Source organism: Podarcis erhardii, assembly GCF_964252035.2.
Source record: "Podarcis erhardii genome assembly, chromosome: 4".
NCBI lineage: Eukaryota > Metazoa > Chordata > Lepidosauria > Squamata > Lacertidae > Podarcis > Podarcis erhardii.
This window is the reverse complement of record NC_138508.1, coordinates 67235236-67257386: the sequence shown is the minus strand read 5'-3', so window position 1 is coordinate 67257386 and position 22151 is coordinate 67235236. Positions and strand designations below refer to the sequence as shown.

The 22151-nt window shown below is 39.5% G+C and overlaps 1 protein-coding gene across 3 annotated transcripts in view; it reads right to left on the bottom strand.

The window, feature by feature from the left end:
• The window catches only part of SCML2 (Scm polycomb group protein like 2), a 48062-nt gene that overhangs the window by 23782 nt on the left and 2129 nt on the right, over nucleotides 1–22151 (bottom strand). For all 3 annotated transcript variants that reach the window (XM_081859086.1, XM_081859087.1, XM_081859088.1), the window contains exons 2-6: nucleotides 13224–13320; nucleotides 10886–10954; nucleotides 7883–7953; nucleotides 6302–6536; nucleotides 4435–4523 (exon numbers count right to left, since the gene is read on the bottom strand). In XM_081859086.1, the coding sequence (XP_081715212.1) occupies nucleotides 4435–4523; nucleotides 6302–6536; nucleotides 7883–7953; nucleotides 10886–10954; nucleotides 13224–13245 (486 nt within the window). In that variant the 5' untranslated portion in view covers nucleotides 13246–13320. The remainder of the gene's footprint in view (nucleotides 1–4434; nucleotides 4524–6301; nucleotides 6537–7882; nucleotides 7954–10885; nucleotides 10955–13223; nucleotides 13321–22151) is intronic.

Below are 22151 nucleotides of genomic sequence, written 5' to 3'. Positions count from 1 at the left end.
GAAACAGAAAAGATACATCAAGAATTGGAGGAAAGAGAGCAAGGAGAGGAGAAAGAACAATTGAAATATACCAACAAAAAGTCCATAATGGTGGAACGCAAGGGAAAAGACTATTGGATTATCTGGATTACAACACTGCAAAAGATGTTAAGGATGAAGGAGGGGGCCCCTGAAGTATCTGCAACACAGGAACTTGAAGGATATAAGAAATATGATTGGGGCTATCCTTTTGATTATGAAAGACTGGTTGACCTTTGGCAACAGTTCCTATCAAGCATCTATGAGGGAAGAAAAATTGGAGTGATGGAGAATGGATTCTTTCGAGATTCGAGGACCGATATAAGAGACTTCCAACAGAATCGACGGAGAGGAACTGAAAGGGACTTAAAGGCTCTCGACGTGAGGAATCCGGGCTGAAAATGATGGTTGATTTTTATTTGAAAAGGGATCAGAACCTGGGAAGGGGGGAGGGGGAAATATCTTTATTATTGCTATTTAGTTACAGAAGGGTAAGAACGATGATAAATTTTGGGTTGGGTGAATAGGGTCTATATTTAAAAATGGGAAATCGAGGGAAGGGAATCTACGCCGACCTTAGGGAAAAATTTAAATGTTTATAAGAACTGGGGACAAGAGAAATCGGGCTAATTATGAAGAGATATATTTAAAAATATCAATTATAGGTTAAGAAGAAGAAACTAAAATTTGCTGAACGAATTATGGGAATAGGGATGTATGAAGAGGGGGTGGGGGGGAGTCCGGGGAACAAGGTTAAGAAAATAAGGTGTTGTGATGATATTTGTTTTGTTTTTGTTGTAACTTTTGTGTCTGTGTTTGGTAACGTGTGTTTGTCTCTAAAAAATGTGAAAACCCAATAAAAATTATTATTAAAAAAAAAAATCAAAATATAAAACCACAAAATACATAATCTAAATGAAAACAAGAACCCAAGAACCCACCCCCCCCAAAACGCCCACATTTTAAAAGGGCATAGGATGTCAACCAAATCAACTGTCTAGTTAAAAAGGAACTTTTTTGCCTGGTGCCTAAAGGTGTATAATGAAAGTGCCAGGTGAACTTCCCTGGGGAGAGTATTCCACAGACAGAGAAGGCCTGTTCTTGAGTTGCCATCCTCTGGACCTCTCAAGGAGGAGGCACACAAAGAAGGGCCTCAGAAGATTATCTCAGGGTCTGGGTAGGTTCATATGGAAAGAGGCGGTCCTTTTTTTAAAAAAAAATAAATTATTACTTTTAAACACTACAAAAAAGGAAAGGGAAAAAAAAGACAATACAATACAATATAAAAAAATTACACAACACTAACACAATAAACTAAACAAGACAAAGCTAAAACAGTTTAACACACATCATACAATTTCAATATCTTATCTTTCATTCACTTGTTTCAACGACCTCCTCACACCTCCCTTTTTGTATTCCACTTCTATTAATTATTTCAGCAATTCCTTTTCATCTTCCTCTATTTTCTATCCTATAATCCTCTTAACATATTCTACCCTTATTTTTCCTTTAATACTCTAATAATCTATTTATACCTGATTCCTTATAACATTTCTACTAAAGCCATATAACTTCATTCCAACATTTTTCTACCATTCATTAATTTTACAATATTTCTATAAATAGTCTTTAAACTTTTTCCATTATTCTTCCACCGACTCCTCTCCCTGGTCTCGGATTCTGCCAGTCATTTCCGCCAGTTCCATATAGTCCATCAACCTGGTGATCTTCTGTCCGATGCTCTTAGCTCTTTTCCAAGTCCCTTCTGCAGATCTTCTTCGTATTTATACAAAAACTTTACTTTGTCTTCTACTGATCTTATTTTTATTTTCCTTCCTTTGAAGCTGAAGAATAGACCTTGGGGAAACTCCCACCTAAAGATGATTTTATTCCTTCTCAGCAGGGCAACCAAATCTCCATAGTTAGACCTAAGATCCAAAAGGTATTTCAGGACGTCTTTAAAAATGTCCACTCTTGGCTGTTGTACTTCTGGGTTCTTCTGGTAGTGCCAACAGTCTCTTATTCTGTTCTTCTCTTTTTTCCCTCCTCTTCCAAATCTGAAGGCCCTCACAGTTTTAATCTCTTCTTGACCCAAATCCAAGTCCCCCAAATCAGCAAATTCCTGTGTGAAGAAGTCTATCAAACTTTCCTTCTCCAATTCAGGTAGGGCTCTGATCCTCATATTCGTCTGTTTTTCTTTAAATTCAATCATAGCAAGCGTCGACTTATGGTCATCAAGTTGCCTCTGTAAGGCTGGGACTCTCTCTCTCTCCAATTGTGTTACTTTACATTCAGCAGCAACGGCTTTCTCCCTAGCTTCCTCTGCAGTCTGCCGTATCAAAATAGATTTCTGTATCAATTTCTGGATTGTTTCTGTGTTGATATTCACCTTTTGTCCCAGATCATTTATACTTTCTGTATTTAAGTCAATTTTAATAGTTGCAGCGTCCACTTTCGCATTTATCACGTCTGTTTTCTTGTTAAGCTGTTCCAGTGAATAATTTATCTTACTTAATGCATCCGCTAAGGCCTCTTCTGTCGACATTCCTCTTGATTTTGAATATACTGTTACAAAAGCAATAGCAGAAGAAGCAGGGAGGCCTGATATTGAGGCTCTCCTAGATTGCTGCCAAGTCCTCCCAGACCTTAATGTTTTTTCAAGAATTGACTAGTCAGTTTTTTCCTTTCCATTTGCCATAACACTTAACCGATTCAAGGTCAGTCCCAGAGTCTCACAGCTTTTTATCTTGCAGCTGGAAATTCCCCAGCCCAGCTCTTGTAACAGTTTCAAAAGCTTCCTCTAGGGGGAACAGTTTCTGTTTATATTAGTCAATAATGTCCTCTTTTAAACACAGCTCAAACAATGAAGTTAGTTTCAATTTTCAGTTACTTTTACTCCTTTTTAAAAGCAGATGGAGACAGTAGAAACAATGTATTTCTCTTATTAGCTAGCTGTCAACGAACGTTCTAATCGCTGTCAGTGAGCCTTCCAAAAAACATCAGTCCTGCTAGCAGCCCGTTTCCAGGGTCTGAGCGGCGGTATTTTAACACTCTTCGCTCTCTCCCGCAGGCATATTCAGTTCACAACTCCCTCCCCCCTCTTCTCCTGCCTCCAAGGGGGGGGGGGTTAATGTTCTTTGCCGATGGAAATTTAGTCCTTTACAATAGGCTTTCCAAGGGTTCAGCTTACAGCCTCAATGCTTCAGTCTGTTTACAAAAGGGGAAGGCGGACTTCCTGTATTGAACCTCCCCATTACGATACCAGATTAGACGTTTAAAATCCAATTCTCCCGCTTCAGCTCTACTCACGGGTAATTACTTTAAAATTACTTTAAAATCAAATTGTCCACAGGAAAAAGTCAGCGCTCTCCGGCAACAGCAATGCGGCTTCGCTCCGTGGAAGAAGCAGACAATTCGAAGCACCACGCCGCTCACCCCACGTCGCTCCGGACCCCCGAAACCAGTGAGCAACCTGGCCGCTAAATTCTGCAGTAGCTGAAGTTTCCGAAACATCTTCAGACGCAGCCCTACATAGAATGCATTGCAGTAATCTAACCTTGTGGTTACCAGAGCATAGACAACAGTAGTTAGGCTATCCCTGTCCAGATAGAGGCGTAGTTGGGCCACTAGCCAAAGCTGATGGAGGGCATTCCACTCCACTGAGGCCACCTGAGCCTTGAGCAACAGCAAAGGATCCAGGAGTACCCCCAAGCTACGAACCTGCTCCTTCAGATCAGAAGTGCAAGAGCAGGCGATCTCCCAAACCATCTGGTCTAGTGCCTCAGTCTTATCTGGGCTGAGTTTCAGTTATTAAAATAACATGGACTAAGCACAAATTAAAACACATGTAAACATCATATACCAAGAGACAAGAAAGGAGTAAAAATGTTGAGATTGTTACAAGAAGAGAGTGTATTGTTTTTAGCATAAAAATGTGTTCTACATTGTCATTTGTGTATTATCCGTACAACAGTGACTGGAATAAGGAGGATGGGGCATAATTTATGGGTGTTCACTATGCTTAGAAGTCTTTGATACATTCACCAGACTATTCAACAGAAAAAAGTCAACCTCTCCCATACAGGAATTAACTTCTACATTTGTCTAGACTGTAATGCCCCATTTATGCCTGAACAGGAACATCACATGTAATAAACAACACACATATTTTCATATATTAATTTGACCTGTGTGGAGAGGTAAGCCTAAAACTGTTAAAACCAAAGAGATTTGTTCTGAACTCAAGACATATACAGGCATTTTCTAAATGCAGGCACTGAGGATGGAGAAAGATGTTCCCCTTCCTAGTAGTCCTGTCCTTTTAAACAACTTCCTTGCCTTTTCAGGCTGGACAGTGCAGTATAGTGCTCTGGAATCCTCAACAAACAATAGAACTGCAGCAGAGTCTCCTACCTTCTTAAAGAATGAAGCAGGAGCCATTTCAGCACCATTTAGTGTTCTTAGGAGAAACATTGGCCAGGAAGATGCATTCATCTGGAACCCTAAAATTGACAACAATAGATTAGTTGTGCATAACAGATTTACCAAAAATATGCCTTTTAAGAAACAAGAGAACCTTTGTTAAGTGGCGTTATCTCTGCAGGGTACGTTTTGACTATAAATAGAGGATGAGCATGGGCGCATCGTGCTGAGGCACTTCCCACCAGAAGCTACAACCGTAATTGAGCAATACTAACTAAGCTAAGCACCTGGTGCAACACGTGGGAATACAGCGCTACATTTCAAGTTAAGCAGAAAGGGAGCCTTTGACTCATGCTGTATTACGAGCGGAATAGGATTTCTGGGACCAGACAGTTCGACGTCACTTGGGAAATGCCAGTTTTGTATACAGTTAGCAGGAGGCAATTACACACACAATTAGCTCCAAGCTCAGCCAACAAATAAGATGTGGCAAAACTGCCAAAGGGAAGGTTTCAAAAAGGTATTTAGCTGTGCAACACCATTTGGACACTGGAATTCTGCCTATCTTCAGAAAACATAGGAGGGCCAAATACAGTATGATATATTTTATCAAGGGCTCACTTGTCTGGCTCAATAAAGATATGTGCCAGTTTACGTACACTGCAGGAGCAAACTAATTGCATTATAGTATCCAGCAAACATTACTGCAAAGATTGGGGGGGGGGGGGAGACACTCACACAGATAATTTCATTCACTGGTGGTGCTGAAACACCTGTTTCAAGCCATTTTGCTTCCAAACAATTACTTTCTCAGTATAGGCCAGGTGTGGGGAACCTCCGGGTCTCTCTTTTCCCCCCACCCCTCACTGGCTAGGTAGAGAGGAGGGTGCAAATTTGCATAGAAACTAGCCTATGGTACCAAGGCAAAAATTTTACATTTGTTGCTTCGTGCACTTTCCCCTCTGGCCACCATTGGCACGTGGTCCTTATGAAGTTTTCAGAAGGGAATGCATCCCTCACCCTGAAGGCAATAAAACATCTTGCTAACAGGAGCAAGATTTTCATACCCAGGGAAGGAACCTGTGGCTCTCCAAATGTGCAACTGATAATCTTTGGCATTGCTGGCTGAAGCCGATGGAAGGACTGGGAGTCCAACAACATTTGGAGGCCACAGGTTAGTCACCTCTGCTTTAAAGCGCCACTAAATTACTAACCGATTATTATTTCCATTATTCCTACAGAACCATCAGTGGTGCTACACAGGCTTTGGAAGACAGGTCTCTAATCTATTGCAGGCTTACGGCCTACAACAGAACACAGACATCAACAGGGAAAGAGGAGGGAAATGGAGGCATGGGGTAAACAGGGAAGAATGTGCATTATTTCAGTGACATGCAATTACAGTAGGGCAAGGAGGACCAGGAAGCTGCCCCCAAAGACTTCACACAGGACAGATATGGCTTGAGGAAGTGAGAGAGGTGGCATCACACAGGTTTTTTTCTGGGAGACAGTTCTAAAGGGCTGCAATAGAGAAGGGGTGGAATTCTTTGAAGAAGTCACGCATCAAGATGGTGCAACTGGGCAAGGGCAGAGGATAGTGGGAGAACAACGCCACAGAGGGTTTTGAAGGAAAAACCTGGGAACTTGAGTGACATTTCTCATGGCAGTGCCATGAATCCATGGTTCACTTGTATTATCTCTAGCAAACTCAACCCAACTCGCCCAGTCCAGTACATTTAGTCTATTCTTCATTCCCTTTATCTCTGGCTGCTGTTATTTTGATACGTCATTTCAAACTCTACTGTGACTTCAAAGCAAACTTTGATTTCATCCATGGTAGACTTATATGTTTTCTTACCAAGTGGTGGCTGAAGCATTCCTCCTTTCTTCTCGCAGGTTCCAATTGGCTGTATGTCAGAAGAATCCACTAGCCTCCAAAAGTCGTTTTTGTTGTCGCTTCCATCAAGCCGCAACCTTAATCTGGCACCCGTGATTCCAATAACTGTAGCTATACATACTGAGGTAATGTTTCGAGGGTCATGGGCTTCCAATTTCATCCCCACTTTGAAATCATTGCTAGGTGGAACCCTAGACTGCAAGAAAGGCAAAATAAGGCATTTACTGGACTATTTTTCCAGGAGGGAGAGAGAGAAGGAATCAGCAGTACTTATTTGGCTAGTCACAAGCTCATTTATTACCACCATAATTGTTTCTCAGCCTTTGGGGCCAAGATCAAGTGTAGCTCCTCAAAAAAATCGCTGGAAAATTTCCTGGCACCTAAATATTTGATTCTATTTCCAGTCCTGGGCAATTATTTGAGGTGCTCTAAATGCCATTTATATTTACTGTAAATCACTCTTCAATTTAACCAAGGATTTACAGTTCCTATTGTATCTTCACATTATGAGGTAGGCTAGGCTAAAAGATAACATACACTGAGCAACGACCTTCAATGGATGAGCTACCCCACCAACAAATCTAATAGATGATCCACTGTATCGAAGTTGGCTTCTTACACAAATTTATTCTTCTGCACAACTATAGTAAGCTGGCACTTCTACCCTAAACTTACAAGCTGTTTCATCCATTTTATTGTAATTTACTTCTAATTAACTTCACAACAAATCACAGCTTTAACAGGCATGAAAGGCTAATACCTTCCTGACATAAACTTTTAACTTATGCAACTAGTATTTATGATTTTAAAAGCCACTGGAGCCCCCCCCCTTCTAAATAGTGTAAGTATCTGAAGCTTGCAAAATACCCATATGGGTTGTGCAAAACAGAAGTAGACAGACTGGTATCAACTGGGAAATCTCTGGGGTGATTTGCAGTTAATTAACAGGTGGTTCTAGCTCCTCATAGTTTAACAACAGTGAAAGTTTTTAAAAGGAAGCCACTTCTCTCCTTGTGCTAATGTTATTAGGTGTTTCTAACTTATAAAAAATGCATAAAGATTGGCGGCCTTTGGCCAAGTTTTTATACAACAGTATTGGCCACTTTAAGAGTTCTGAGTTCTCATCCTTGATCTATGTTAACTCAAGATACAGATTTGTACATCAACATACAGTGAATGGCTCAGGGATTACAACAGGTTGTTGACTCCCTCTTCATATATACCAGGCATGGCCAAACTTGGCCCTCCAGCTGTTTTGGGACTACAACTCCCATCATCCCTAGCTTAAGAGCACCAGTGGTCAGGGATGATGGGAATTGTAGTCCCCAAACAGCTGGAGGGCCGAGTTTGGCCATGCCTGAACAAGCCCTCTAAACCTTGGGCTTCTTGTTAAAAAAACACACACCAAAAAAAACCCCTCATAAACCTGGTCTGCCCACCCCTGGCGTAACATATATCTATATGAAAGGTAAGCAACACAAAGAAACTACAATACTAACACAAAACACTTTCGTATACTCATTTATATTTTAAACCATTTACCTGTCTGAAACAATGTGAAGGAGCAGCTAAGGATCCAGTCTCTTTCAAGTAGTTATCCCAGTTAAAATATTCTAGGAGGGAAAAGCGTGGAAGAGCAAAATTTAAACATATTGTTGAGATAAAAAGCCTTCAATCTGCAGGAAGCACACATATTTTTGTTTATTATCTTCTTCAGTCTTTTGTATATTTGTCATCATTTGTGGCTGAGGGAAGCAGTTAGCACTCTAAGAGACTACTGGAAAATAAGCAGAAATCATCTACCCAAAGGAAAACAATGGATCTGAACTTCTTCTCTTTTCTATATACATATAGATAATGCTTTTCTTTTCTTTTCAGATATAGATATAGATATATGAAACCCTTGTTAGAATCTAGATTTATATACTACCTTTGCAGGAGCAGTTTTAGTGAAATTAATAAAAGTCGTTTCACTGGTTTACAGATTGAGCATTAACATAAGACAAAAAGGAACATTTCTTTGTGCACAGGGAGGCGAGTCACTGCTGAAAAAAACAAACACAAATGCATTCACACTTAAGCTGTGTCTACACTGCAGCTTAGAATAGCTCGACCTTGCAGTGTGTTAAGTTTGCAGGGTCTGGATTCCCTTTGTTATCTATCCACTCCCTCAGAACCCTGCTGAATAAGGATAAACTACTGTGTTTACATAGCACGAGATTTCCCGGGACAATAAAGTGGTTCTTGGTTTAACAATGGCAAGGGCTGAGCTAAGTAAATAATCCTTTTTAAAAGTTTCTTTAAAAAAAAATGCAAATGTTGATTCTCATTATAGTGCACAGCTGCATAATTTGGGCAAATGCTTGAGAATCAATACCTGCTCCACTCAAAAATCCAGATGCAAGTTTGTTTGTTTTTGCAGGTGGGTGCACAATAGTTTGCAGGAGTGGCGAGAAGGCAGAGATGGATATGAACCACCTCCACCCACCGCCAGCTAAACACAAAATGCATACAACATTGCACAACAAGCCACAGATATGCATGAAAATATACATACATGTACACGAGGGGACAGGACAGAGGAACCTGTCCTCCCCAAATACACACATAGTTGAAGGAATAGAGTCAAAAAAGGGGTGGACCACCCCCTTGTCTTTCCCCCCTGTACACCCACCCACTCATATACTTCCCACACAACCATCTCTACTACTTCATCCCTTCTTTCTGCACACCTCTAGCTATCCTCCTCCAGAATGAAGGAGGAGATGGTTGACATGACATCCCAAAGCTCACAAGCCAAGAGAAAAAAAAACAAGGTCTCTCATACGCTGGCCAGTCAACAGATATATTAGGACTACACGTCCAGATCCCACCTTACACTGCTAATCTGTGCATGTTCTCCATACCTTCATAAGAGTTTCCACTCCAAATACAAAAATTAAGCCACTGAAAAAATGATACTATGCTGCCACCTAGTGGCTTTGTTAGGATAATCTACAACCTGGTGCCCTCCAGATGTTTTCAACAATTCCCATCAGCTGATAGCGATAGTACTTTGATGCAGTATTAGAAACTGAGATATGACAGCTAGGAGCTAAATGACACCTCAAACTCACGTTATAGGCGCAACAATGGAATGTCTAGGCGTGCTTTTTTATAACAAGAATACAGAGCTGAAAATGAATGAACTGCAGCTAAAATACTATGTTCATTCCTTCCCCTGCTCACCCCCCTAATATTCTTAAGAGGGTCTCTTCTCTAGTCTTCAGAGAGTGGCTGGAAGTGGGGAGGCAGAAAAAGGCCCTCCTTTCCTTCCACTCTGAGGTTTTAATCTGAAATCTTAGGCACAGTACTGCACCCAAAGCTCAGAAACTGCTCGTGCTAATGAAATTCCCCGTCGCAAAATGCGCCTAGAACAATGGGGGTTTCGAACACTGCTTTGATGCATGTAGTCTAAAACAACCTGGAGGCTGCCAGGTTGGGGGAAGGGCTGCTTTATAATTGCTAATCAAACTCAAGAGGTCCTGGCTAATAGCAGAAACCCTCCCGGAGGCTGCCACAAGTGATGCAGCAGTGGGACTCCTGCATCTCATGTTCTGACATTAGCTTGTACTGGATTTCTACCATTCTTTATGTGGCACACGTCTCCTGTGTTTCACTCATGTATCCAGCCCATTATTTCTTTAAAATGTTAAAAGTCTTGCACAATCAGGGTCAGGAAGGCCCATCTTGAGCAGAGCTAGTCACTTTTAAAAGTCCTTCTTTAATTCCTTCATTTTCAACCAAAAAACCCTGCCTTTTGTTTTAACTCCCTCAGTCTACCTAACCAAGTTTCAGTTTCTCCCTTTGGTTTATTTTAGCAACATTACCTACCCTAAAATCTTTCTTGAACCCAAGAGCAAAGATACCAGCAAACCCAGGCAAAGGGCTCAAGCTAGGAGAACAGGAAGCAACTTACTTATTTATTTTAAAAAAATTATACACCTCTATTTCACTAAAAAGGATAAGAAGAAAAGCATACCCGGGCAGGCAGAGTTAATTATGCTTATCTGCGTTTGTGGCTGGGGAAGCCTAGCCAGATGGGCGGAATATAAATCATAAATTTATTATTATTATTATTATTATTATTATTATTATGCATTAAGGTTGTGTGTCTGGGTTAAGTGTGCATAACAGCGTGTCCCCATTTTGGAGCCAGGCCCTGGAGTGAAGTCCCTAAGAAAATAAAGTGCCCTACCCATTTCAAAACCCTAAAGGTTATTGCAGGGCCAGTAGAGCAAGGATCTTTCTGGTCTCCTTCTCCCCCACACGCAGCAGCCTTCTTAAAAGATCCCAGGATGACTGGGAGACCTCCTGAACAGCATGGACTACACTGCAGGAGGTAGTTGTAACTGTCCAAAAATCAGGAAGGAGGCACCTTGTACAGGTGAAGAGGCTATTCGGGTGAGGAAGGAGGTGATGGGAGAGATATGTGAATGAGCAGAGGTTAAACCCCATTTATTTATTTTAAAAATAATTCATAATATTTACATTTACAATACATACCATTATTTAACAATTGGTTGCTTGACAGACAACTCTTCCCATGTTTTTCTCTTTTAATAGTCTTAGAATCTAATGAAAAAGAAAGGACATAAAACACAGTATTTTTAACATAATTTTGCAGAATAAACTGTCCCGGGCTGAGGTACCCCATGCATCCCTCCATTGTGCATGGATATAGTTCCAGCTGACAACCACTGCTATGTATACAAAGCTAAATTATTTGGAGCTAATTATCTTTTTAAAGCCCCCTGAAAGAGCTCTGCCCTAAAAAGAATTTAAGTACTTTGAATGAATGAGTAAATAAATAAATAGGGGACGGACACACACACACACACACACACACATGTATATGTGTGTGTATGTATGTATGTATTTGCCAAGCAGCAGGTGGTACTGTTGGTCCCCACTGTTGCACTGGTGAGGTTTCAATTTCGCCCCCTGGTCTTCATGTTTAGTCTGGGAATGTCTTTTCAACCTTTGCAAAAGGTCCCCTTCTCCCTCTGGCACTGCACCATTCTTCTAAGAATCCCAACAATTCTGCCACACAAGAGGGAAAAGGGCCTCTTTGCAAAAGAGGCTGGTTTCCTCCTCTGCTCCCTAGAACAGTACTGGGGTAAGAGGCCCTTCTACATCAGTGCTTCCTTAGAGAGCAAAAGCTCTGCTGAATGTGTGACTCTGATGCAGCACGTCTGCTGAGTCTGTCTCTCCACCCCACAGGGTAGTATACATGTTTCATGTATACTTGTCTAGTCCTTCCTTGCTGAGGGTGTGTTTGCACTGCAATGTGTTGCAGATGGGTGGCTGACCCAAAACGTGGCCCTTGTGCCAATCAAGGCTACCCACCCCTGCTTCAGGCATATACGGTACGTGCAGGAAATGGCAGTGCAACCAATCCTGCAATGTTAAACACATTTATTAAGACGGAAACCCAACTGGACTCAGTGGGATTTATTTAGTTATTTCTCTAAGAGTAACTGTGCATCTCATGTAATAAATAGAGTTAAAAATCAGGGAAAGGTACAGTATACTAAAGCGCTTGGAGGAAACTAAAAGTGACGCATAGGTTTAAAAACAAACATTCCCTTACAAGACAAAGTACCCCGTTTCATAGTTATCTGTAGAATGTACTGCCATGGGTTGCTCTGACAACTACAGTGGTACCTCAGGTTAAGTACTTAATTCGTTCCGGAGGTCCGTACTTAACCTGAAACTGTTCTTAACCTGAAGCACCACTTTAGCTAATGGGGCCTCCTGCTGCCGCCGCGCCGCCGGAGCACGATTTCTGTTCTCATCCTGAAGCAAAGTTCTTAACCTGAGGTAATATTTCTGGGTTAGTGGAGTCTGTAACCTGAAGCATATGTAACCTGAAGTGTATGTAACCCGAGGTACCACTGTACTAGCATAACTGTAAGACCATTTAGATGCTTCAAGAAAAAGTTAAACAATGGCTGCCAGATAGTGAAGGTCAAGGAACAGGGGTGCCAACTTGAATAAAATATTGGGGGGGGTCCCAGGTATGCCGTGCCCCACATAATCCATCACATGACAGGGCACACCAATTTGAATTGCAATGCCCATCAACTTTGGGGCCCCCCAACCCCTCAAATATTTTATTGGGGGAGCTGAAGGGACCTCGGCCCCTTGGAGTTGGCTCCTATGTGAAGGAAGATGGCAATCTTGTTTTGCTTGTTGTACTGGGCTGGTCACAGATCAAAGTTGGGGAGCAATAAATATCTAACCTGGCCCAGCATGGTAGTTGCTGCATTCTAGCCAAATCAAGAATTCTCCATAATTTGGAAGGGCGTAAGCATTTTCAGTGTGCTATGTAATTAACTACAACCGCGGTGTGTTCCCTGTGGAGCTCTGTAAACTCTCTCCCAAGTGTTGGAAGTGATTTGACCTACAGCAGTGCAACAATGGGACCAAGCATACATGCTCAGCTATCTGGAGGGGCAGCCACTTTATATGGCCCTGACATTTTAATCTATCCCCAATATAAAAGGTTAGAAAACTCCATCACAGCAATACAGCAATAGTGAACATACTAAATTAGAGAGAAATACGTACGTTAAACTGAAAGGCTGCAATCATATACCCATATACTTATGGGACCACAAAATGAAAAGGGAAAAGGACCAGGGCAGAGAATAAAAATCATAAAATAGCCTGCAGAAATCTATTCCACTCTGTCATGAGATTAGTGAGTTGACTGTGGGGAGTTATATTTCCCAGCTGTGAGATCTTTCCTAGTCCACCTCCCATCTTATTAGGTCTCTTGGGGGCCTCTTCCCCCCTGAAAACCCTCATTTAAGTTGTTGCTTTGTTTCAGGAACTTTACCTTTAGCTGCTGTTTTCCCCATGGTAAAATGTTTGGTCCTCCTTTTTCACAATAAGAACACGTCCATCCACGCTTCTTTTTTCAACACAACTGCTTCCTGTGGAGCAGTAACACAGCAGGTGAGGCCAAATGCAAAATAATATGTAAATAACTTTTATACAGTGGAAGCGGAATATAAACTGGCAATGCGTTTTTAACCCAGTCGAGAAGGAAGATGGAAGATAAATGTTACACCTTAGCTCCAAGTCACCTGGAAACAAATGCTACAGAACCTTAAGTTTGGATAACTCATTCTGTTTAAACCATTTTATTAAAGGCCATGCTATTGTTTCTAATTCGTTTATCAAGCAAAATACCACTTGATGATACTGTTTCCCATGCACTGCAGACATCCTATAACCAATAATAGCTAACTAGGAAAACTGAATTCATTAGAATTCATTAAAACAGGAGGTTGTGTTAGTATTAAAATTTTAATTGTGACAGCACATAATAGTAAACAGAAATCTATTGAGCTTTTGTACTCAAGTGCACACACTTTACAACTCACATTCATAAATACTGCCAATGGCATTATCAGATCACTTTCAGCAGCGTGTCTGGCAGTAATGAAACTATAAAGTTGATGTTTTCACTCACTCCACAAATATACAAGGCACAAATTTAACTAATCGTTAAGTCTACTAGTTCCCTCGTCTGTGCCTCAACTTAAATTATGTTGTCATTTATTGCCCTTGCCTTCCTGATATGTGCAACCTTGATTAATGGCAATAATCTCTCATGCCATTTATATACTGAACAGGGAAATGATAAACATTAGGGGATAAACAACAATAGCACTTGTCAGATTACTATCCTGCATTTTTTTTTTTTTATTTTATGTTAAGGTGTAAGACAAAGATCCAAACAGCAGGAAGAGAAACCAATTTGATTTCCAGTTGCAGCCGTTCATTCCATATTGAATCCTTGCTTCATCTGGCCAAAATTCAGTATTTCAGATACTGACGTATGCCAAATTAATAGTAATCTATACTGACTGTGGATTATTAGAAGCATGTTGTATTTATTAAAACAACCATTTAGAAATTGTATTTATAAATGATATTACAAAAACAGATGTTGTATATAACTGAATAAATTGACACATGCCTTTGTATATCTCATTATATGTATAATTTAAGTTTACACCATAATTAATTTAAAAACTGAATCCTGAACACATTAATTTTCATGAAATAGTCATCTACTAACCAGAGAAGTTGAAAACAGAGATGGATATTATAGCATTACTTTATTATATTTCGTAGCACTATGCCAGCATTTGCCAAATTACTTGCTTTTCATGATGGTGCTAACTTATAGTTACGGATTTTAGGAAAATTATCACCTGCAATTTATATAACGCTCTGACTGAGAACCATTAAAGTTGAAAAGCTGTCTACAAAAACTGCAATAAATCAAACAATAAAATACTGAGCTGGCAATTGCCTCATTACACAAACAATGTAATTCCCTGGGATTATTCTGTCTGAACCCATTCTGTGACATTTTACACAGCTAACAAAAACTGAAAAATGCTTGCACGTATAATTTGAGCCTATAAATTGCTTCACGTGCTACAGGGTGCTATGAAGAGTACTGTAAAACATAAAGAAACACATAACACATTTCATGCGTCTATCGTATCCAATAAGCAGAAGAAATGAAAATCCGCTTAAATGGAACATCACCAATAGCTGCTGAAGTCAAACACATTCCTAAACTACTCTTCTCTGCCAGCAATAAACTATGAAAGGTGATGCTTAGTCCCAGTGGCCTCACTTTATGTCCAGGCTACTTTAAACAGTCTGTGGTTTTTTTATCTTTTTTTGTTGCCACCAGATTGCACTTGCTCCCATAATAAAGATTCCAACCCAGCAGTGATAATCATCCCTCTTAGCCACTGGAGTCCCTGCTAGAAACATAAAAAGAATTCCAGAGTTTCCGAAGTCTGTGCAGCTTTGGAGAGACGACTCCCTGCTAACATAGCAACTGCAGTCCTTAAGTGGGGTTGTTGATATGCAGCCCTCCCTGGCCCCAAGATACTGTTATGTGGCTTATGAAATTCCGCTGCAGGTTTGAGAAGTCCAGTTTTCATTTATGGACACATACACTGGCTTCCTAATGTATTACAGCACGGCCAAAAGGTATCTGAACTGTCATGAACCAGTGTATACATAGGGATTGATCTCTACATTGGGGGGGTGGGGAATGTATGAAACTGCCCGCTGGATTCAGTGCAGAAATACAGTCCCTTCATCATTACTATTAGTTCATAGTTACATTTCAACACGACATCCACTGCACACTTAAAACTACTATTCATGGTACTGCTACCCTCGCCTTCTCGCCTTTCTGACTCAGTGCAAGTTTACAATATAGGAGTCACTTGGATACTGCCCAGAAGTGAGAATAAATGGTGAAATACTCTCAGTTTGAAAGTATGGCTTAAGCTAAGGAATTAATTTCAAAAGATGTCATTCCAACTGTATGAAGTGTTGTTTTGAATCTAAGTTCTAACTCCCTTCCTAATTATATTTCAAAATAGACTTTAGAAAATGTTGTTGCGGTAAGAATGAAGCTTGAGATTTGCTTTTCAGACTACTATTAATTTATCCAAAGTCCTTCAGGTTTGCAGTTACACAACTATAATGAACCTGAAGTTGTGCCTCTCAAGAATCAGCTCTGCCTTGTTACATTCTGGTAAGACAGACAGACAGACAGACAGACAGACAGACAGACAGACAGACAGACAGACAGATATACATGCATGCATACACACACGGAAATATATAAATGCCTGCACTTTTTTCACCAATGAAGTATCAAGTCAGCACCTTAAATAAATTGTCTTTAAAACTCCAACCTCTTACACCAGCATATTCACACATTTACCATCACAAGCCCATTGACTTTTAACAGTTTACAAGAACTAATGCTTATTCGGTGCAAGATTAATAATGTGACTGATGAACATAACCAAGCTGTATCTTGTTTTCCTTTAAATGTACGTGATCAATCTTTCACTTAGTTCATCAACAGTGACATTTAATCTATCAAAAATGGGTTCTCTCTTCCATTGGTAAGTGAAAGTGATTAATCATGCACTGTGGGTATAAGCAAATAATCCACTTGAGAGGCACTTTAAAGAAGTGGACTCCAAATCCCATCAGCTGCAGCCAGCGTGGCATTTGCTCTGGAGTGATGGAGGAGCTGGAGTCACATAAGTGTGGCTGAACTGAAGTACAAGCGCAACGCAACCATTAATGGGATATCAGCCCCTGGAGCTAAAATTTCAGAATGCCAATTCTGCATTGGATTAAATATATGCTCAAAAGCAGCACCGACAGCTCAATGATCATCTTTCATTGACACTGTAAGCTCCTTTGAATTTTCTGTTTATAACTTGGGTTCAGAGCCCTGGGAGCTAATGAAAAAAATACTTTTTAGTTATATAGGACAGCCAACTCTACCCACACAATAAATCTAAGATGAGGAACTTGTGGCCTTCCAGATGTTGATGGACTACAACTCCCATCACCCCTGACTGTTGGCATACTGACTGCAACCAAAAGGAGCTAGAGCTCAACAGGTTCCCCACCACTGGTCTAAACAACCATCCATGTAGTGTGGCAAAATGGAAAGTATGCAAAACCTGCACCAGAGAAAGGCTGTTTGAATTCCTGCTGTGGAATCAAGTTCACTGAACGGCTGCAAGGAAGGTTAGGCTGTACGGAACAAGGTTGCAAATAACGAGAGAGACAGCTCCCATTGCGCTGCCCTGAGCTCCTTGGAAGCAGGGTAGGGTGTGTGGGAGAGAAAGAGAAACATAGGCCTCAAACTAAGCAACTCCTGCATTACCATACCTATTTCAGCAACTAATAATTCTCCCCAAGAGAAAATTCCTAAACAGTGCAGGCCCCACATATTCAGCACCCCTGTGCACCCCTGTTCCTTAAGATGCCAGCAGAATGTCTACGTGTCATTTCATGAGGAAGTGAGATTTGTAAGCATGTGATACAGAGAAACGTTCTGTTGGTGCCCTATGACTGTGGAACTCCTTTCCTGAAGAGACACCCAAAATACCTTATTTCATTGTTTTTAGAAGATGCAAGGCCTCCCATGATATGAATATGATTTATTTAGTGTTTTAATTGTAGGTTTGTAAACATGAGTCTGACCAAACTGCGGGAGGCAGTGGAAGACAGGCGTGCTCTGGTCCATGGGGTCACGAAGAGTCGGACACGACTAAACAACAACAAAGATTGTTTATATATTAATTTAATAATAATAACCACCACCAGCAGCACTACCCATAAAAGATGCTTTATTACTTTTAATAAGTACAGTGGTACCTCGGGTTAAATACTTAATTCGTTCCGGAGGTCCGTTCTTAACCTGAAACTGTTCTTAACCTGAAGCACCACTTTAGCTCATGGGGCCTCCTGCCGCCACTGCACGATTTCTATTCTCATCCTGAAGCAAAGTTCTTAACCCGAGGTATTATTTCTGGGTTAGCGGAGTCTGTAACCTGAAGCGTATGTAACCTGAAGCATATGTAACCTGAGGTACCACTGCACTACTTTATGTCACTGACAAAAAGTGGAAGAGAACTTTTAAAATAATGAAGGCTATGTTGAAGAACCATAAGGCACAACCAACTAAACAAAATTCTCCCTCTTAACCATGTATAGGACTGCCACCAATTTGATATTTTGCTTTGGTATGGGTTATAAAGATCAAATACCTAACATAGGACCACTCTACAAAACAGCAAACCTCAAAATAATGTTTTTAAAAAGAGGCTAAACTTCCTATACAAACTATCCAAATGATTTTGGAAGAAAGGGGAAACCAATTACTGAGGCAAACAACAAAAGTAACCATGTTAAAAAAACAAACTTTTGAGAACAAAACATAGGTGCTTATTGAACGGTTATGGAGTAAACTTGTTGGAAAAGGCATTTGGAAATTCGGTAATCACCAGCTGAACCCAACCTTACACATCATACTTAATCAACACTGTTTCTGCATGCAAAACAATTCAGACGTATTTCTGTAGATTTTGATTTAGTTTATTTTGTGACGAATGTGAAACGGCACTGATTCCTGTCTGTAAGTCACTGGTATTGCAGAGCTGCTGTACATAGTGCAGTGACCTGAATGCAAATCCACTGGCTATCCTATGCAAGAATGGAATATAATATTTCAAAGTATTGGTGCAGCCTTTTTTAAAAAAATTACTGCATGTTGTCATTATAAAGAATCTGTTATCATTTAAAGATTTAATTACATAATGGGATTTTAATCTTATTCTTAACAGCGAAACAGTCTCAGAAGTTATAAATATCTAAGCTACCAGCATTTAAGCATTTTATTCCCACTGATTTCAGTGGAAGAGTTGAAATCTCCCATTGAGATAAATGGAAATTAAATGTATTTAGTTGGATTACGTGGCAAGTGATTTGTACAAGATTTTGGGATTCTCTTGTTGAATTTTCCACGTGTCCAAGCATTATTTTACAGGAGACTACATTCATGAGAGCTTCACTCAAGATGGCTATTATTTATTCAATTTATATCCTGCCTTTCCTCCCTAAACAGCCCAACTCTCTCTCAATAGGTCACACCCATGGTTTAGCCAAAAGCACAATTAACAGAATCTGAAACCATTTTGTAAGCATAAACATTATTTACACTAATGATACAATTCAGAAATTACTGGCATAATTTTACTGCCAATATATGAAAGCAAATTTTTATTTCTGAAACATAACCACTTTTTAAAATTAGAAGGTACTTTAGCACCTGTTCTTTTACCGCTATAATGCTTTACTACACAATGCCATGCTGAAATATTTGTTGCAGTCAGCAACTCAATATGCAATTTAATCTAGGTACACTGATCAAGGAAAAATAAAAAGAAAGGTTGACTTGTATGGCAAGGGGAAAAGATTCGTGTGTCTTTATTTGGTTAAAAACACATCAGAAGTTTTTTTTTGTGTTTTTTTTTTAAAAAAAAACCCCATAATTTAATGAAGACTTCAAACTTCAATGGTTTATTTGCTCGTGACATCAAAGAGAAAAAGTGGAATGTATTTCTCAAAGAAATTTCTGAGCTCGAGGAACCAGAGCCAGAAATGTCCTAATGCACAACCTTCCAAAAAAAAACCCCACTTCCACAAGTCCCATCAAAATGAGTGCAGATTCCAATTTCTTTCAATAGGGCTTGCACAGGAAAACCTCTGGGAAATATTCATCTGTATGTGATGCCTAGGGCTTTGATTTTCCAGCCTCGGTCAGAAACTACAGTATTTAAGTGTATGATGGAAAGCAGAGCAGATGAAGCCTCTTTATTTCTTGCAAATGCATGTAAAGGGAGAAAGTAACTTGTTGTCTAGAGTAACTTATTCCTACTGAGAAGCCCTACTGTACTCCATGAACGACCCAAAGAACTCATGTTATGGGGCAGCTATTTTAAATGCAATACATAAAATAAAGACTGAAACCTGCCCTGCCCACCTGAATCAAAATATATAGGGCAAAGCTGTTTAGTATTAAAAGTATCTATGCATTTCATTGTAAACTTGCTACCTTCAGTCCAGGTGAACTCTTGGAGACTTTCATTATCTGGACCCAATAACTTGTTGTTTTATGTATTATTACAGTAATATTCCATCTTACTTCCAATGAGTTCTTCCCCCTCCTAATTTTGGGAAATTTCCAACTTGGTCTTGAATATATAAAGTATACGGGTTATAACTAAAGTTATTGTCAGAGCAGAGCCACTGAAATTAACAAACCTAAATTAGCCATGTCCTTTAATGCGTCTGCTCTGAGTATGGTTAACACTGGATACAACCGTACTGAAATAAACCTTCCTTCTCACTGGGGTTACTGCTGCAATAGTCAATTGCGGACTATTTATAGAAGGGGATGGAGAGAGAAATTATTATCCAATTATAATGTATGAATCAGTCCTTGATGAACAGTAACATCACGTTCCTTAACTATGTAAATGACCCCCATGTGAAATAACTGGAAACCTTAATGCCTGGTATAATTTTGGTGCAAACAAACCATGCATATATAAGAAAGTTTGGTGTCTCACACACTTGCATAATAGACAATAACAGTGCGGTTCTTTACATATCTACACAGAAGTCCCCTCAAGCTCACTGAAGCTTAACCCCAGGTAACTGGAGTTCAATTGCACCCTAAATGAAGAAAAATAGCATCTACTTCCACCTACAGCCTCACTCCAGGAAATCCTGCTGACAAGGGAAACCCGACTGCTGTAGTTCATTATGTGCAAACAACTATGTCTGAATCACGCTGGCTGACCATTTGTGCATCCAGTGTTTGCCCAGCTTTATATCAGAGCAACCATGACTAGGGGGAATAAGACAACTTGCTGGCCAGTACAACATTTGTAGTTAGTTGTTTCTATGTATGTTTACAGTGACTTCTCCTTAATACTAATTGCTGCCTTCACAATAGCACTACTTGCCAGATAACAATTGATTGCAATTCATTAAAATGACCCACAGATTATAACACAGTAGCAGATTCAAATAATATGTCATAATCATGTAAAAGGCATGTATCTTAACCTAATGTGATCATTCAAGCTATAAGTTCCATGATGCTTATTTCAACCTTTATTTCCTCCATGTCAACCTGCAGGCTGTCCAATCTAAAGCACTTCAAATTGAGGATTTTTTTTTAATGCAAAATATCTGGTTAAAAGAGCCAAAATAATAGTTGCTAACTGCCACCCTAACTTTTTAAAATACTGTTAACTCTAGTCATTAAATGTTAGTACAAATACTAAGCTCTACAAAATACATATTTTTCATTTAAACAAATATAGCATGGTGTGTTTTACTCCAAATTACTACATAGCATTTAAATATATTACTAATATAAGCTTTTATTTTGCTGTTGTTCATAATGAAAATTAAAGAATCACTGAAGAATTATTTGATAGGCAACAAATTCAATGTTGAAGAAAATATAATGGCAGGAAGAAAGAAATTAACATATTTTAGGCTACAATATGTAACTATTTAGAAAAGAAACACATGAAAGTTCTTTTTATTACCAAAGTTTAACCAAGCATGAAATGCAGCTATATAAAGTAAGGTTCCACTTAATTACTACCATGCTGCAATCTGTACTGCAATTTGCTAAACCATGGGCAGTGGCTAATTCATAAAATATTCTTTTCACAGCATCAAAGTTGAAAGTTAACTTTAAACTTTTTTTAAATTCTAAAGCATAAACAAAACCTGAAAGTTATAGACATCACTCTGCAGAACATGATCCACTCTTAGCACCACCATCCTAAACTTATGAAAGTCCTGTGGTGCCTATTTCAACATACTTGGGCACAAGCATCAGAAAATTTAAGTATCCTCAATCCGCCTACAATCAATAGTCCTTAAGAACATACATTTCTTTAGTGTTCTTGTGTACAGGATAATGGCTTTTACAGTACATAATCACAGCAGTGTGTTATTTCACACTTGGGTTATCAATACACTTTAAGTGTTCTCCTAAATCTGTGTTCAGCATTTCAAAGGGAAGTGGTAAGGATTAACTGATTAAACACTGTCATAGTGTAGCTGCTGTCAAAAAACACTTTAACATTAGAACCGTATTCTAACTTTACAAACCGTTTACTCTGCAGTAGTCCCATGGATTTCCCTAAGATTCTTCCAACATCTGATTATCTCCAATGAAAACAATATTCACCATGTCATCATCATAAGCACTTTCAGAGCTTCTAGATTCTTTGTTTTTCATTTTTATTATGTTGTTGAAATGGATCATTTAGATTATGAAGAATAAAATACCAAGCACACTTACAGAGCAATTCTGTGCATA